The sequence below is a fragment of the Notamacropus eugenii genome, chromosome 1 (assembly GCF_028372415.1).
Source record: "Notamacropus eugenii isolate mMacEug1 chromosome 1, mMacEug1.pri_v2, whole genome shotgun sequence".
In the NCBI taxonomy this organism is placed as follows: domain Eukaryota; kingdom Metazoa; phylum Chordata; class Mammalia; order Diprotodontia; family Macropodidae; genus Notamacropus; species Notamacropus eugenii.
The window spans coordinates 606,501,735-606,520,214 of NC_092872.1; the positions used below are offsets into that span (position 1 = coordinate 606,501,735).

General features: G+C 43.5%; 1 protein-coding gene across 2 annotated transcripts; it reads left to right on the forward strand.

Annotated features, from left to right (window-relative positions):
- Positions 1-626: 626 nt before the first annotated feature.
- On the forward strand, positions 627-10,598 carry LOC140520660 (oxaloacetate tautomerase FAHD2A, mitochondrial). Of its 2 annotated transcripts, none has more exons than XM_072634759.1 (8): positions 627-1,208; positions 3,045-3,295; positions 6,821-7,037; positions 7,764-7,823; positions 8,422-8,584; positions 9,641-9,749; positions 9,917-10,004; positions 10,190-10,598. In XM_072634759.1, exons 2-8 carry the CDS (start codon positions 3,051-3,053, stop codon positions 10,250-10,252), a joined length of 945 nt encoding a protein of 314 aa, XP_072490860.1. In that variant the 5' UTR covers positions 627-1,208; positions 3,045-3,050; the 3' UTR covers positions 10,253-10,598. The 2 variants fall into 2 exon arrangements, with proteins under 2 accessions (XP_072490860.1, XP_072490861.1); XM_072634760.1 differs by lacking the exon at positions 627-1,208 and adding an exon at positions 1,211-1,451.
- The last annotated feature ends 7,882 nt before the right edge of the window (positions 10,599-18,480 follow it).

Sequence of the window (18,480 nt, forward strand, 5' to 3'; positions counted from 1 at the left end):
GAGACAACATGGAATCTGCTAGATACAAAACGAACTATACACAAGAACAGGAAATACTGGACAGAGGGACGATACTGGAACAGAGGGGCTGAGGAAGGCTCCGAGCTCGTCACACCACCACGTTTTCTCCAAACCCGTTCGGTCCGCTGCCTCCTTTCAGCCGCCCCAAGCAGCGCTCATACCTGGCACTCACCGGTTCCCCTCCTCCCACCGCTGCCCTCACACTCGGAACCCTCATCCTTGTCCCAGGCTCTTTGCCAACCTGCCCAGACCTCCGCCTCTCCTCGGTGGTTGCTCCCTCAAGTTACCTTGATACAAGTTATCCTCTATTTATGTGGCTACTTTTAGGGGCCTCGGGAAGAATCTGGACTCCTACTTTCTTTGCTTGGGGAAACTCCCCCCCGAGGCAGATTGTTTGCCCCTTACAGCCCTTCACAGTTGCCCGCAAGGCCACTCCACTAGTCTGCGTCATGGGGAGGCTTTCCCTTATGGACGAGCATGCCTCGGTGCTGCCCACGGGTTTACTGAAAGTCGGTTTGTCCTGAACTGCCTCCTCCACGAAGCTTCCTCAGACCCACCTGCCCCCTCAGACTGCGCATGACTGCCCCCACCCTCCTGCACCTAACGCACTTATTACGTAGTTACTTCTTTGGAGGTTTAACGGGTCTTTTTGGTCCGATCTGTGATTATACAGGTGTGAGAAATTCCGTCCACGAACACAGGTCAAACTGAAGGACCTCCCTAGGTGTGTCAGTTACAGACACCGTCTTGTCTAAGTCCGGGGGTCTCTGCGCACGAGGAGAGCTTAACACATACTGCCTGCAGGAGCTCGGCGCTCGGCGCTCGGATATCAGACCACCTAGCAGAGCAGAGAACTACGGAGCAGCTGTGGGCATCTGGACACAGGGTTGGGGAATGACTAGGCGCCTTCTCATTGCTTAGGAGGAGCGGTGACGTTTCAGAAGGCCTCCGCCTCTCCGGCTTCCAATTGGCTAGTCTCGCCCGGAGCCTCGAGAGGAAGCGCGGAGCCTCTCGGGAGTTGTAGTTCTGGGATTGGGATTGTGGTTAATAGCGGTTCCCCAGAAAGGTCCCACTCCCACAACCTTTTAACCTTTTCCCCCAGCAACCCTGGGCCCCCCCCTCCCCCACCAGACTTACGTACGTCATTTCAGTGCGCCAGAAAAGCGGAAACTGCCGCCTGAGTCCGGGTAAGATTTGCCTTCTGCTGCTCTCCCTGAGGCTGGGAGAGGCCAGACAAGAGGGCGGCCTGCCCCGTGACCCTGCCTCGTGCCCCTGCTCCGTGCCCTCGCTCCTGCCCTCTCCCCCTGCCCCAGTGCCCTTGATCCTTGCCCCCCGCCCTCACCCCAGGGGTCCGGGCTCTCGGCTCCCCCTCCTGTGCCTCGGTTTCCTCTAGCACACTTCCCCGGGCGGCGAGGCCGAACGCCGGGCAGGTGGGCAGTGGGCCTGCACTCCCAGCTCTTCCCCGGCAGTTGGGGAGGCCGGGTCGGTGTAGGGGAGTGTCGAGGTTCCAGGGCGGCCTCTGGGCCTGGGGTGTGGTCAGAGCCGCTTACCCTCCCCGGGCGCCCTGTGTGAAACCGCAGGGGGCGGCGCGGGCCCCGGGGGCTGGCTTAGCTTCCAGGGTGCACCCTCGCAGTGCCCCCAGGGGTTCCTGAAGACCTTAAGTTACCAGAAAAGTGCCGACCGGCCTTGGTGGAGGAATTCAGACTGCCGCGATCCCAGGGCTGTTGTGCGGCTCCGATGAGCTCATGTACCCGGCACGCTTGGCAAACCTTCAGGCGCCATATAGATGCCCATTATCGTAGGATTTAAAGTTGGAAGGGACTTAGGGAGACAGTGAGGGGGGTGTCCAGGACCAGGCCGAAGGGATGGAAAGGGCGGAGACCTCCCCAAAGTCTGGACTTTTATTATGACCTTTGGTAGCAAGTGAACCTGTTTTATCCCAGAACTTTGAACCAGGTCTCCCCTCTGTGCAGAGATGTTGGCCTGCAGGGGAGCTGTCCTTGTGCACCCCGCTTCCCGGTCATGTTGATCTGCATGTCCTTCTGGGAACTAGTGTGGGGTCATCGTGTAGGAAATTTTGTATTTTTGAGTTGTTTTTCAGGGTGGCGACATCTCTCTTCGGGTGTGCTTTTCCCAGCCCCAGTGGGGCCGTTGGCCGTAGTTAGGAGTGCAGCCTTTTGTGCAAAACTACCTTGCATGCACAGGGATCAAACCACTGTCCTTGGCCTCATTAGTCATTAACTGAGCTTAAACAAACCTGTAGTGGGAAATCAGGCCTGGCAATGTCCCGGTGTTCCGTAAGGGAATGGATAAATATGAGAGCCGCAGAAAACCAAGGAATGAAATTTACTTAGATTTCCCAAAAGCCTTGACCAGATTTTGTACTGAAGGCTATTTTTAAAAGTTGAGTGGCTGGAATTTGGAGAGGGAAAGAGAATAGTTTTCATGGATGGGGACGGGACAAAAGAATCGTTCTTTGGATGGAGAAGTAAAAATAATGAGATTCTTCAAGGATAAGTGCTAGAACTGGTCTTTTGAACATTTTTATAAATAATTCACAAATAATAAAATAAATGAACAACTTCATAAATAAGGGAATATATGATAAACTCTCCAAGTTTGCAGATAACCATCATCTTTTCCAGGTAGTAAAATACTACATGTGTTCAAGTTGGGTTACTTTTCATTGTCCCATACACTTTACTCATACCTTTGCCCACATCACCCAATGTAGATTCTTAATTTCCATTCCAAGAGAGGGTGTTGGGTCTCTCTCCATGAAGCCTGCCCTGCCAGTTTTCTCTCTTCTCAAATTCCATTTGACCACACAGTCTTATCACATAGCCACATATTGCCTTCTCTAGTTTTTTCATGTATGCATATCTTATCTCACCTACCACCCTTTGAGGATATAGACTGTTGTCTGGTTTTTGGTGATTAATAAGTGATTAGGTTTTGTAGCATTAAGTGGCTGGTCTTGTTCTCTCCATTCTTTCTCTTTCTTTACTTTCTCTCCTGTATAGGTTCTGATGTTGGTGCCTGTTTCAAGAACCCTACTTACAGCTCTGCTGCAGAATCATAAGGTGGTGTGTCAGATCTCCAGAGGCATGAGACTGGTCCAGTTTCAAAGTCCTCATCTGAAAGGGCCTCACCTGGGACTAGAGGAGAAAGATGGTGGTGGGGTGATTGACCTCAATGCCTTTGACTCCAGCCTGCCCAAGACCATGAAAGAGTTCCTGGAACAGGGAGAAACTGTCTTCTCTGTGGCAAAAAGGTAAAAATTAAAAAATTCTGCTGTGCTCATCAGTATGATAAGACTAGACAAAAAAGGCAGAGATTTTCATTGAGAATCAGTATGAAACTAGTAAAAATGCAAGTTAAGCCCCTTTTTGATCTCTTATTTTCTTGACTAAGAACAGAGATAAATTCAGTTGGTCAGTCAGCATTTATTAAGCACCTACTGTGTACCACACACTTTGCAAAACATGCAAGACACAAAGAAAAGCCAAAAAAAAAATGCCCCTGATCTCAAGGAGCTTATGGTCTAATGGGAGCGGCAGCATACAAGCAATGTCAGCAGTAATGTACAAGTTGGATATATGTAGGGTAAATTGGAGATAATTTCAAAGGGAAAACGCAAAGATTTAGGACGACTGGGGGAGACTTTTTGTAGAAGATGGGACTTTAGCTTCAACTTGAAGGAAACCAGGAAAGCCAAAAGGTAGAGATGAGGAAGGAGAGAGTTCTGGGCATATGGGTTGGGAGATGGATTATTGTGTGTTGAACGGCAAAAAGGCAGGTGTGGCTGGGTCTCAGAGGGTGGGGACTACAGTGCAAGAAAACTGGAAAGTTGGGAAGGGACCATGTTATAAAGGCCTTTAAAAGCCAGAGAGTTTTATATTTGATACTGGAGGTAATAGGCATTGGGATTTATGGGAGTGGAGGGGAGAGGGGACATGAAGAGACCTGTACTATAGGAAGATCAATTTGACAGTCAAATGAAAGATGAAATAGAGTGGGGTGAGACTTGAGGCAGGGAGACCAACCAGCAGGGTTATGCAGTAGTCAGCATGTGAGGTGATGGGGACCTGGCAGTGTCAGAGGAGAGAAAGAGGCATATGTGAGAGATGTTGCAAAGGTAGAAGCGACAGAAAGAGGAAGTGATTGGATACAGGGAGACGTGGATAGGTGCAGAGTGAGAAGTGAAAGATGACACCTAGGTTGTAAGCTTGGGTAACTGGGAGGATGCTGGTCCCCTCCACAGTTATAGGGCAGTTAGGATGAGGAGAGAGTTTGAGAGATAAGATAATGATGCCAGTCTTGGATATGTTTATCCAGTTTGAGATACACAGTAGGCAATTAGAGATGTGAGATCAGAAGTCAGCAGAGAGGTCAGAACTAGACAGATCTAAGAATCATCTTCATAAAGGTGATAGTTGAATCCGTGGGAGCTTATGAGATCACTAAGTGAAATAGAATAGATGTAGAAGAGAAAAGGGCCTTTTGGAGCATTGGGGGATACCCATAGTTAATGAACCTGGATGAAGTTCCAAGAAAGGAGACTGAAAAGGAGCAGTCATATGGGTAAGAGGAGAATCAGGAGAGGTCAGTGTCACAAAAACCTAGATAAAAGAGAATATCAAGGAGAGAGTAGTTTCAGTTGAATGATGAGCTCAGGAACCAGACTCCAAAGAGTTAAGGGAGTGAGAGGAAAGAAAGTAGAGGCATCAGTTGTTGATGGCTTTCTCAAGGAGTATAAGCACAAAAAAGAGAAGAGATTATGGAGGAGAGATACATATAGATGGATGAAGTAAGAGTTTTTGAGGATGGGGGAGATGGGCTATGTTTGTAGGTACTGGGGAAACAGCCAATGGACAGTGAGAGGTTGAAAATTGGTGAGAGAGACAGGATGATAGAAGAGACAATCTATTGGACAAGAAAAGATAGAAAGGAATCACTTGTGCTTGTTAGAGGGGTTTGCCTTGTCAAAAAGAATGGCCACCTCTTCGTGAAATGGGTGAAGGAGAAGAATGTAATGGAAGGCATCTGTGTGATTTGTGATTAGGAGGAGGCTAGAAATGGTGAATGGCCTCGGTTTTTTCAGTGAGATAGGCAAAATTCTTAGGTGAGTTGGAGGAGAGGCTTGAGCCGTGGGAGGTTTGAGGAGAGTTAAAATGGCTTAAAAAGTTTTAAAAAGGTGTTAAGTAGGATAGTGAGTCAATCAGGGAGTTGTAAAAGGATTGCCTAGCAGTAGTGAGAACCCAGTTGAGATTATGTAACATAAATTTGTAGCGGATCCAGTCAGCATGGTTTTGTGATTTTTCTCCCTATTTGTTTAGCACATGTGAGTAGAAACAAGGGCCATAGATGGTAGGAGTAATCTTAGACTGAGGCTTTGTAGGAAAAGATCTCTACTTGGCTGAAGAGACTTTAGAGAAGACAATGTAGAATTGAACTGGGTTACTGAGGCATAAAGGAGGAGAGTGTAGCCAGTACTGGGCTAATGGCCAGGAAAAGAAGTGAGGGATGGGAACATGTAGTGAGGATGCAGAACAAGTTTTTGGGTCAAAAGGCAGAGGGAGAGGTGGAATGACGACAGACTGTAATCAGATAAAGAAATTTCAAAGTTCACAACCATGGCAGAGGTATATTTGTGTGTCGTGGCAAGATCAAGGGCATGTGGTGGGATAAAAGATGAATAAATGGAGGAACTGAGAGGTTGGGGTGGGCATTCAAGAGCATCATTATGTACGTTGAAGTACTTTAGTAGAAGGGCAGTATCTGAAATCATTGAGGAAGGAAGGAGAACATCCTGGAGATTGACATATAGCAGCCACTAGAATCTTGATTGGATGATAAATGAGAACCTCAAAGAAAGAGATGTTACTGAGTGATGGTGGTTGTTGGAGAGCCTGGGATCAGCAGTGAAGAGCAAGGAGTAGGCCAACTCCTCTATGACTAGAATTAAGAAAAAGGAATTTACTTTTTACTGATTGTTTGCTGTTAAGAAATATTTGTTAAATGCCAGTTATGTGCAAAGCATTGTGTTCAACCAAGGGTATGACAGCCCCACATCACAGAATGTTAGCTGAGAGCTAACCACATGCCATGAGAACTTTGAGGTTAGAGAGATGCCTTCAGTTTTCGGACAGGGGTAGGGGAAAAAGGCTTTCTGGAGGAGGTAGTACCTGTCTCCATCCAATCCCACTCTCTTCCCTCTGGCTAAACTTTCTGCAGCTCTTTTAGTTGAACCACAATGGCTTAGTCCTCCTTTTCTGCAGGCATAAAATTGTATCTGAGGCCTGGGGAGATTTTGCAAAGCAAACACAGGCAGAACTTGCAGCATCTAGGCATATACACTATCTGTTTTCCTTTGTAAATATCCATTTTACCATGATTTTGTCATCCTAGAGACCCCTTCACTCCCTCCTAGGTAAAGCCAGATCTACCTTTTATATTAGAATTTCTTCCTGAAACTCATTGGTCCTTTGGACCAATAGACCCCCAATGAAATCCACATACAAGGGGCAAGATAAACTTTTTTGTCTCAACTTTGGCCCCTTGAGATCTGGTCCGTGAAGTGCTTTGAGATCTTTAGATTAAAGGGATTGGGTTAGGGAAATGAAATAATAGTTAATTTGAATATTTAACATGGAAACTTCTATTGCTAGATGTAACATTTGACAAATAGTCAAATGATTTAATTGTGGCAAAGAAAAGTTCTCCATCTGGAAATAGAACTCCTGATTCTTGACTCCCTCACTGTCTTCCTTCAGCCTTTTTGCTTTGTTTTCTGCAGAGCTTTCGAGTCTAAGCAGCCGGTTCTGAAGCGATCAGAGGTTACTTTTCTGGCCCCCATCACCCAGCCAGACAAAGTGGTGTGTGTGGGCATGAACTATGTGGACCACTGCAAGGAACAGAACGTGCCAGTGCCCACGGAGCCCCTCATTTTCAGCAAATTTAGTAGCTCTATCGTGGGACCCTATGATGACATTGTCCTGCCTCCTGAGAGCAACGTAAATGTCATGCCTTTTATCCTGACTTCCTGCCTCTTCCCACCCACCTTACCACAGATTCCACTCCTAGGTAGACTCTAGCCCTTTGCTCCATCCCCTGCCCAATTTAATTCCATCCTTTGCTCTGCTTTCCTTCTTAGCCTGTCCAGCTTGGTCAGCCTACATTTCAAGGGCTCTGTGGTCTTAGAACAGTGATCATGGACCCACATGTGTAACCTGAAATTCAAGATTGTTCATTTCTGAATTAGATCTCTAGGGCCTTTGAAGGGTGACATGAGGCTGACTTTTAGTGAGCATGATAGAACTTAGTCACCTGAATGTGTGTCATCCTTCAGAGTAGTCACAGTGGGAGGCTCTCTTTTCTTTTGATGCTACTGTTGCTCAAAACGTGTTTTAGAATTCCTTCTTGAGACTTGTCTCTGTCTCAGAATCCTGAGGCCTTTTGGTTGATAATGACTGTAGATGTGGCCAGATAGCCATCTAGCACTGTCTGACTGTGTCAGCATCTTAGCCTCCAATCCCAAGTCTCCTGAGGGCTTCAGGGAACAGAAACAGGCTTTTAACCTCACAGCACCATGACAAGTATGCACAGTTGTTTGCCATTGTTATTATTGAATGCCACTCTTTTAAAACTTTAGTCGTAAGGTGTTTCCCAAGTTCTTCAGAGAATAGAAATATATCCAATGGAAGTGTTGCTCCTCAAAATTCTGCTTTCCTACCATACAGGAGGTGGACTGGGAAGTGGAACTGGCCTTTGTCATTGGAAAGAAAGGCAAGCATATTAAGGTAATAGAGATGGGGCTGTATGTGAGGCTAAGCAGGCCCTCCCCTAATCCTGATATATGAATAGAACAGAGGGGCTCCAGTTATTTAGTTACTGTAAATCCCAGTCATTCTCTTCCCCAAAGATGAGAATAGCTACCTATGGTATCATGGTGTTGTATGCAGAAATATAACTAGTCTTAGGCTGTCTGATTTAGCCTTGTCCCCCATCTTTAGGGGCTTGCTGGGGCTCTGTCTAAGGCAGAACTCCAGTTAAGCCAAGTGTCAGGAGCAAGAGTTGCTGTGCATGCACTGCTCATCTGTTATTGTGGAGAAAGGGCTTTGAGATCTCATACTGAGAGGCAAAAGCATAGTCAGTTACCTAAACTCCGGTCTGCTTGTGGTGAAGTAGCCTAGTAGAGGGGATGGGGGTGCCGACCTTGACACCAGGAAGGTCTATGACCCTGGGCGAGTTGTTGCATTGTTCTATGCAGCTCTAAGCGTCTCAGAGTTGTAAAGAAGCTGAGGAGCTTCCTAGAGCGTTTAAGTCCCAGTCCCTTCCTAGTCTGGCTAGGACTTCCCCTACCTTCATATAGTCTTTCCCCCCCCACTTCCCCCATAGGCCACAGATGCCATGGCTTATGTGGCTGGGTTCACTGTGGCACACGATGTGAGTGCTCGTGACTGGCAGATGAGGCGCAATGGGAAGCAGTGGCTGCTTGGAAAAACCTTCGACACCTTCTGCCCTCTGGGTCCTGCCTTGGTGACCAAAGACTGTGTAGCAGGTAGGACCCTGGATCTTGGACCCCTGGGCCTCTCCTTTCTCTTCCTTTCCTCTTTGGACTGTTTTGAAGGAATGCATCCTAACTGGACCATTGTGCTGTTTAGTCCAAGGCAGAACTCCAGAGAGCCTGGGTGTCAGAAGCAGGGGTCTTTGGGGGATGGTTTTGCTGGAAATTCTCCCACTGCCCTTGTTGCCTTTGAGGATCACTCTTTCCCTATTGGGTTAGGCACTGGACTTGGAGTTGATGGGACTTGGATTTAATCCAATACTCCCATCTAGGTGCTGTGTTTATTTCCAGTAATGCCCCACTTCTCTGGAGGGAAGTCTAGTTCACCTTTCTAGAACACAGCAACCTGAATACAACCTGTGGATACAACAATCGTGGCTGTCACAGAGCCCATGCTCACTTATGTGGACTCACACTGGACCCTCAGACTGTGGGTAATAAGGCAGTCACAGATGACAAGCACTGGTAGCCCACAGAAAGCAGACAGATAATTCTGAAAACACAGTTGTCTTGGCCAGTTTACTTTAGGAGCAAAGAGTTTTCCAGAGGCCTTCATCGCTTTACGGCACAATAACTGAGTCAAGAAAAAGTTGAAAATATGTTTACTATACCACGTTAATGAAAGTGTGTAAAAGTGTGTAAAAAGTTTTAGAAAGATATTCATTAAAAAAGTTAAGGAAAAAGTTAAAAGGAGTAAATTCAGATATCTGAAAAATGCACTTAAGTAAATTTCCCTATAAGTGAGGCATTCATCTTTTGTCTTTCGGGATGTGTAAGCGTTCTTAAGCTATCATCATATGTATATTTTATCTGTCTCTGCTGCTAGTCTTGAAGGCAAGGTATAAATCCTCTAATTAAAAAAAAAACTCCTGTAGAATATAGTACATTGTTCTGTACGCAGAAAGTGTTTAGCAAATGTTGAGGAGTGTGTTACCCTGGATATGTTATTTAAGTTTTATATGCCTCAGTTTCCCCATCTATGAAATGTGGCTAATTCTTTTCCTAACAGAGAAAGGACCCTAAGTATTGAAGGTGTGGTTATTATTTCAGATCCGCACAACTTGAAGATCTGTTGCCGAGTGAATGGGGAGGTAGTACAGGACAGTAATACTAGCCGAATGGTGTTTAAGACAGAAGACCTAATAGCATGGGTCTCACAGTAAGTAAAACTGTGTTTTATTTATCCCAGATTTATGAGCGGGAGATAGCACTGTAGCAAATGGTCTGTGCTTTGCCATCTCATTCTCCCTGTCAGTGACCCTTGTTCTTCTCACCCTGAATCTGAGAGGCCAAAAAAATTTAACCTTGACCCCTGCTCTCCTACAGATTCGTCACTCTATATCCTGGGGATGTCTTCCTGACTGGGACGCCACCAGGTGTTGGGGTGTTTAGGAAACCTCCAGTGTTTCTCAAGGTATGTTAGCTGGGTAGTGGCAATAGTGCAAAAGCCAGAGAGTCCCTCAAATTCTCCTTGATTTCTGGCTTAGATCTCATCGAGGGGATCCCTTCTGTCCTTTCTCTGTAGTTCTGTAGAAGGAACAAGAGTGGTTTCAGAGTAGAACGAAGTTTCTCATGCAGTGACTGCTCTCTCTGTTCCAGAAAGGGGATGAAGTCCAGTGTGAGATTGAAGGGCTGGGAACCATCATAAACAAGGTGGTGTGATACCGTCATTCCTGGGACTTCAAAGTTCTGCTTCTTTGCCAGTTTTTGCTGATCAGCCCCACAACTCTTCTCTCTACTTGTTTGGCCTAAAGGCACTGAGAAGTACGTATTATAAAAAGGAAGAAAGTGAATTGCTGAATACCTTCACCAGCACGGAACATCACCTGGGTCTGGTTGGCTACCAGCATCTTTACAACCAGGCAAAGATTCCAGGCTTGTACAGAAAGGGGAAGTGCTGAGTACTGCGTGTCTCTCCTGGGCTTTTTTGGTTTGTTTTTGATTTTTTGCAATCAGTATCAGAAAGGAACTATCCTTCTAATCAATAAATTTTCTTTAATGATGGCAATACTCTGGCTTCTGCTTTTATGTTCATCTTCCTTTCTGGAATGGGTTTGGAGTGATTCTCTCCAGAGGAAGTCAATTGGGACCCCAGGCAGGGCTGGAATGCTCTGTGCTACCAGAGGTAACCTCAGCAGAGAAAAGAGGAAAAGGGAAGAAATGGAGAGTTAATAAATAAGCTACATTAAAAAGTCAGTGATGGAACAGGGGAAGAGGGAGGGGTACTTACTACTTATTCAAACCTTGAGAGGTTTTAGAAAAGACCAGGTAGTTACAGGCAGACAAGTCTAGGTACCCAAATTTAAACCTACAGGAGTTGAGAATATAGCTAAATCACTATCAGCAATGTCCTTATTCTGAAAATCTTTACTTTGTTCCATGATCGGGAAGTGACTTTCTGTAATAAGAGAAACTGGTATCTCTTCCTGTGCCTAAGCTACCATGTTCCATGTCAGGCCTTGTCAGTAACACAGATTGTGGGCTCGTTTCTCATGGGAGATGAAGTGCCTCATAATGAGGGAAAGCACTCTTCCCCAGGCACTGAAGAAGTCCCCATCTTGCATCAAGGCTGGTCTGGGCATACCCATTCATTCATTCAGTAAGTATATATTCAGCATCAGCTACATGGTAGGTACAAAGGACACCTCCCACTTTCAGTGGGCAGGTGTGCATAGGGTAGGGAGTGAAAAGGGCAAAGACAAAATGCAGTTGAAGCATTCTAAGATCTAACGAGGAGGAGAGAATCTCGAAATTGATAGGGTGGGTGTGGGAAGGAAGAACAAATCTCGGAAGGCCTCATGGAGGAAATGATTTTCGAGCTGAGCTTTGAAGCAAGAAAGGACGAGGAGGCAGTGCATTCCAAACTCTGGGATGGGTTAGTACAAATGGACGTGGAGGTAGGTGGGAAATAGAAGGTCAAGTTCAGTAGGTGGTCTAGTTTAGCTGAAATGTACAGTGCAAGGAAGAGAGTAATGGGAAATGAGGTTGGAAAGATGGGCTGGAGCCAGAGAGTGGAGGCTGAGGAGTTTGCATTCTATCCTTGAGGCAGAGGGAACCAAGGGCAGTGGCATTTACTGAGTTATGAAAAATGGGCAGGAAAAGTCAGGATGGTATTCAGAACTTCACAACCTGGCCCCTTCCTACATACTCTAAGAAGAGGGAATTGAGGGGATTAAAACAGCAAGTAGTTAATTGTAGGAATTGAGTGAACTACGCTGACTCCATATTGTGACTCAGTTCTGGAGCTAGCTTAGTTTGTAATCAGCTGTGGGCCTAGTCCAAATTCTGTCTTGTGAGAAAACATTCAATTGTGGGAATTGGGAGAAAATTGAACCTAGTCCTGAGTGGCTGGAAAAATCGACCACCACTCGCTGCTGACGTTTAATTTAAGGACTGAGGCTATGCTGACCAGAAACCCGGTCAGATCCAAATACTGATGCAAGGAATTTTCTCACAATTGTCCATCTCAAGCAACCATATGTCTTATCTGAAAACTGGCCCCACACTGATCAATCTTAATCCTTTGATTGTTTACAGACACTTGCAGGGAGTGGGACCCCCTTTTTTCTGAATTCAGGATATTGTACCTGTTCACTCTCCCCTTTCCCTCTTGGAAAGTCCCTAATCTTCCCTCCAATTAGAAATCAATTATCTGAATTAATTGGCCTTATTTGAATAATTGTTTTTAATATATAAAATTTGTCTCCCCATATATTGGGGTCTAGACCTAAGCTGAGGGGGTTTAGTCCTGCTTTGTTAGGTGATTGACATGCATTGCTTAATAAATCAATATGCTCAGAAAATCAAACCTTTGTTTCTTCAGGCATTTCATCTTTCATCTGACAAAGATAAGCCATCTCTTTTGTGTCGGCTGCCCTCAATGCCTGCAATGCTAAGTGTCAAAGGAAGAGCGTACCTTACCTTCACCTCTTGGAATCTCTAGATGCCATCAAAACTCAGCTTACTTCATCCTTTTAAAAACTTCTTTTTTCCAATTAAGAATCTATTTTCTCCCCATCCCCCCTCCATCATTGGAAAAAACAAACCAAACAAAAATCTTGTAGCAAATGTGCATAGGTAAGGAAAACAAGTTTCCTCATTGGCCAGGTCCATAAAAATATATTTAATTCTGCACTCTGCGCCCACCACCTCTCTGTTAGGAGATGAGTGGCACATCAGTTCTCTGAAATCCTGACTGGTCATTGAGTTGATCAGAGTTCTCAAGTCTTTCAGAGTTATTTGTTTTTGCAATTATTGTATAAATTGTACTAGTTCTGCTCACTTCATACAAGTCCTCCCAGCTCTCTTTGAAATCATTTCTTTCATCATTCCTTACAGTACGATAGTATTGCATCTGTTGACCTGAAAACTTGGTTAGAGAAAAGGCAACAGGCTAAATGCATACATTTTATGATTTAATTAATTAATCAATTCCCTATAAAGAAAATGGTTACATAGCGCTATGGAGCCAGGATCAGAACTGGCTGCCTTAGTACAGAAATTGACTGTCTTAAGTACATTTTGCCATGAGAAAGGAGTGCTCACATTGTAAACACATTGTAATTAGGTTTTGTGATCCCAGGCTATGGGCATCTTCCTTCCGTAGCATGCCTTTTGTGATTCAAGGTAAGGAAAAGTCCCATCACCCAGATTGCAGACATCCTGTTCTAAACAGGCCTTTGAAATTTGTTTATTCACAATCCAAGGTGTAGGCATCCTCTAAACAAAGGAGACTATTAGGTCCAGACTCTTCTTAATTCAAACTTTGGCCCTTATTAAAGTCTAATATTTATGTTAAATATTAACACATCACATTCGTTGTCAGTCAACAAGCATCTACCGCTATGTGCTGGGTGCTGTGCTAAACTCCAAAGATACAAAGAAAGTCAAAAACCAGTCTCCTTTTAAGGAGCTCACAGTGTAACAGGAAAACAACGTTCAAACAGCTACGTGCGAACGGCATATGCTGAATAAACCTACAGAGGGAAGGCACTGAGGTTAAGGAGGATTGGGAAGGTCCTTGCCACTTGGTTCAGAAGGTGAGACTTCAGGAGAGATTTGAAAGAAGCCAGAGAGGCCGATGGCTGAGAAGAGGAGGGACGGCATTCCAGGCAGTGGGGGCAACAACCACCCAAAATGCTGGTAGTTAGGAGAGGGAACGTCACGTGTGAGGAATTATAAGGAAGCCGGTGGCCCTGGATCACAGAGTATATGTGGAGGGGAGCAAAGCTGATGAAGAACGTCAAAAACCAAGCTGAGGATTTTATATTTGATCTTGGATGTTATAGGGAGCCATTCATATACTGTCATTGGTTCAGACATTTCCCAGTTCATGGCACCCCCTCAGTTTTCAGTATAAATTAGTACGTATAGATTTTCTAAGTGTTTGACGTCTCATTTGATCTTCACATCAGCCATATGAGGAAGGCAATGTTATTATTCCCATTTTACAGACAATGAAAATAAGACTAGGAGAGTTTAAGTGACAAGTCCCACGGACACACAGAGAAGTGTCTGAGGAGGGATTTGAACCCAGGCCTTTTGGATGCCAAGTCCAGCACTGTGTCCACTATTCCATGCCTCCTCGAATGTAAATGTAACCCTCTGCAGGAGCCCTTTACTGGTTTCCTCAGCTTCTAGGACCTTCCTCTCTAAGGATGCCTTGAGTCTATGTTATATTTATCCCATATCACACATATGTTCTACTTCCTTCATCAGAATGTAACCTCTTTGAGAACAGAAGCTGTTCATTTTATTTTCTATTTCCACCCTGTACCTACTATCTATCATAGTTCCTGGCACATAGTTCTTGTCAAGTTGTTCAGTCTTGTTCAACTTTCCATGACCCCAGGTAAGGGGGATCATTTCCTTTTTTTGGAGAGGGAGCTAAGGCAATCGGGGTTATGTGACTTACCCAAGGTCACACAACTGAAATCGGATTTGAATTCAGAGCTTCTTGACTACAGTACCAGTGCTCTATTCAGTTCGACATCTAGCTGCCCCCAGGGGCATCATTTCTCGGCAGAGATACTATGTGGTTTGCATTTTCTTCTCCAGCTCATTTTGCAAATGAGGAAACTGAGGCAAATAGGGTGAAGAGGTTTACCCAGAGTCATGCATCTTGTGAGTGGTTGAGGCTGGATTTGACTCAGGAAGATGAGTCTTTCTGACTCCAGGTCTGGCACTCTCTCCTTTGTGCTACCTAGTTGTCTGTAGGTACTTTAAAAATACTTGTTGATTGATTGATTGAAGTAGAGAGGCCAATTAGGAAGATATTACAATAGTGCAATCAAAAAGTAATGAGGAAAAAACAGCAGTTAAGGGAGTCCATAGAGTCTTATTTGGAACAGATCTCAAACTAAGTTATCTAGTCAGTCAGTCAGTTTTTTTAAGTGCCTACTGTGTGCCAGGAGCTATGCTTAACTCTGGTGATACAAAGAAAGGCAAATGACAGTCCCTTCTCTTGAGGTGCTCACAGTCTACAGAAGGGGACAACATAAAGACCACTACATACAAACAAGATGTATGCAGAATAAATTGGAGATGATCCACAGAGGGAAGGCACTAGCCTGAAGAGGGATCAGGGGAGGCTTCCTTTAAGAAGGTGGTATTTTTGCTGGGACTTTGAAGCCAATGGTGACACAATGGCTAGAGCCCTAGACCTGCAGTCAGGGAAACCTCAGTTCAAATTTAGCCTCAGACACTTATTAGCTATGTGACCTGGGCAAGCCATTTAACCTCGAACAGCCTCAGTTTCCTCAACTATAAAATAGTTAACATTAACAGCACCTACCTGGTGAAGATCTGATGAGATAATTTGTAAAAAGCACTTAGCACAATGTCTATATAAATATAGTAGGTACTATATAAATGTTCATTCATTCCATTCCATTCCCCTCCGGGAAACCAGTCTTCTAAGTCATTACCACCTATTGGCCCTCAAATACCCTCTGGGTTCAGGCAGTGCAAGTCTAATCTGTCTTCTTCATGATAGCTGTTCAAGTATTTGAAAAGCTGCTGACTCACAAGCCCAATCCAAAGCAACCAAGCACAAGTATTCAGCCCTGGCTCTGCCCATTTCTTATTTAGTCCTTACAACAGTCCTGGATAAACTCAGGCCTGGCCCTAATCACAGGCCGTGGCTTGAGTGAGGGCACAGGGAAGCCTGCCCCATGCTCCAAAATGATTTCCCTCAACTAATAGTTGAAATTATTCTATAAGCAATTGGTTTCTGGATTCTCTAAATTGTAAATATCCTCTACGATAGGTGATTTTGTATGTGTTTCTATTGTTTGTTGCTTTAAAAAGCATTTTTTGTATTTGATTTTTACTTTAATGTCTGACTGTATACCTCCCACTCTCTACCTACTGTGGTGTCTCTTGTAGCAAAAAAAGGAAAAGATAAAGGACAAAGAGAGAGGAGAAGAGAGAGACAGAGATATGGAGAAGAGAGAGAGCGAGAAAGAGAGAGAGAGAGAAATTGAACAAAACTATGGAACATATCAGCTGAGTCTGACAGTATACACAGTTTCACATCCATAGTGCTGCTCCTCTTAGCAGAAAAGAGGATGGTGATATTCTCATCTCTACTTAAGGGATAAGCTTGGTCATAGTTACATAGTATTCAAATTTTTGTTGTGATTTCCATTTCCATTGTTATAGTCACTGTGTATGTTGTTTTCCTCATTCTGTGTACTTCATTCAACATCAGTTAATGTGTTTTCTCATGCTTCTTACGGTATAATTTTCCATTACACAATTTGTTTAGCTTTCCCCCCAGTGAATGGGCATCTACTCGACTACTGCACAAAAGTATTTCCATGAGTATTTTGGTGTATATGGTACCTTTCTTTCTATAACCTACTTGGAGGGATGTGCCTAGCAGTGGCCATTTTAGGTATTAAACAAAACAATTTCAAATTGTTTCCCATTAAGAGCGTATTAATGTACCTGCTTTTCCTTAGTAACACCAATGTTGACTGTTCCCATGTTTTGTCCTCTTTTCTAATTTCCCCGGGGGCAGTTGTTCTGATGTGCATTTATTATTAATGATTTGATGTAATCTTTCATATGGATATTAATAGTGTTGTAATTAGAATTTACCAAAAGGGTAGACTGAGTCAAATTTCCAAGTAAAATTACGTTTATTAACAGGGGCATGTTGCCTGTCAATAAATGTGTCAGTGAATTGTCTCCATTTATGCCAAAGACCCCCAAGCAAAACTACATTTCCCCTTTTATAGGTTTTGGGGAATATAGAGCAAAGAACAGAAAGGGCTGATGCCATCTTGGGATTGAGGGCAACATGATTGGTTACAGAGCTGAGGCAAAGGGAACAACATGGTTGGTCGGAAGTTTGGTACTACAGGCTAGCGAAGGTGCCCCCTTTTTTCTCATGAGACTAAAGTGCTCATTGTCTGAGTGCAGATGTGAGATAGTAGCCCAGACTTTTGGGCAGCAAATCAGACATTGCTGAAGGATAAATTGGTGGAGTAAAAATATTAGGCCCAAACTCCCTTGTGTTCACATACATTCTCCAAGGTTGGTTAAATTCCTTCAGGCAAGAAGACTGGATTTTTAAACTTAACCCACTACTGTACTAAGTATTAGGTTCAGAGAAAAAGAACCATGATGTAAGCAGTTACAGGAGAAAAGCAGTTACACAATAAAATCAATTACTTATAAATAATACCAATAAATAAATGATACAGGATCAATTTTAATCTTCTCAATAGTTTATAATTTCTCAATAGCTTATTGTGGTAGAAATAAGAAGTTGATTCAAATCTAATTTTCCTCAAACTGTCTTCAAGCTTTCCCAGAAGTTCTTGTCAAACACAGAGTTCTTCCTCAAGAAATTCATGCCGTTATGATTATTGGACATTGGGTTATTGAGCTCAGTTATTATTGATTCTTCCTTATCTAAATGTTCCACTGATCTACTTTTCTATTTTTTAACCAATATCAAATAGTTTTGATGACTACTGCTTTATAATGCAATTTAAGATTTGGGGGTGCTAACAACCTTTTTGAAAGTGATTTTAGTTATTCTTTGATCTTTTGTTTCTACAAGTGAATTTTGTCTTCTTATTTAACTCTAAAGTATCTACTTGATAGTTTGATTAGTATAATACTAAATGTAGATTAATTTAGATGTTTTCATTTTTATTTTATTGGTGCAATCTAAGAATATGCCTTCAGTCATTTTGTTCTTTATTTCTTTAAAGATTGCTTTGTACCGTGTCTTAAGTATGCCTTGGTACATTGACTCCCACATATTTTATGAATTTTTGTAGTACTTCCTTTCTAGTGACTTCCTTCTGGATTTTGCATTAGAAATGCTATTGATTTTTGTGGATTAATTTTATGTCCTGCTACTTCATCAAAGTTGTTGAGAAGTGATATTAACAGAACCTGTTTATGTACACAGGTACCAGACTAAGCTCATCTTTTTGATATAACTACTAAACTGAGAGGTGTAGTTATAATTTACTTAGATTTCAGCAAATGATTTGATTGTCTTTCATGCTATTGTTAGAAAAAAAAATCATAGATACGGAATTGTCGTAGTTGAATAGACAGACCCAAAGAGGAATGATTAATGATTTATTGTCAATTTGGAAGAAGGTCTCTATAGGAATGTCCCAAGGATGTATACTTGGTTTCATGATGTTTAAAATTTTTATGCATGACTTGGATAAAGGCATAAGTGACATCCTTTTTAAATTTACACATAACAAAAAACTGAAAAGAAATAGCTAACACGTTAGATGAAAGAGCCTGGATCCAAATAGATCCTTGGCTGAGCCAAGCCTAATAAGATGAAATGTGACAGGGATAAATACAAAGCATTACACTGGCTTCAAAAAACTTAGCTTCACAGGCAAAAG

Coding starts and splice junctions, on each gene's coding strand:
- LOC140520660 (XM_072634759.1), top strand. CDS start 3,051: ATGTTGGTGCCTGTTTCAAGAACCCTACTTACAGCTCTGCTGCAGAAT. Junction 3,296..6,820: donor GTCTTCTCTGTGGCAAAAAG/GTAAAAATTAAA, acceptor TGTTTTCTGCAG/AGCTTTCGAGTCTAAGCAGC. Junction 7,038..7,763: donor TCCTGCCTCCTGAGAGCAAC/GTAAATGTCATG, acceptor CCTACCATACAG/GAGGTGGACTGGGAAGTGGA.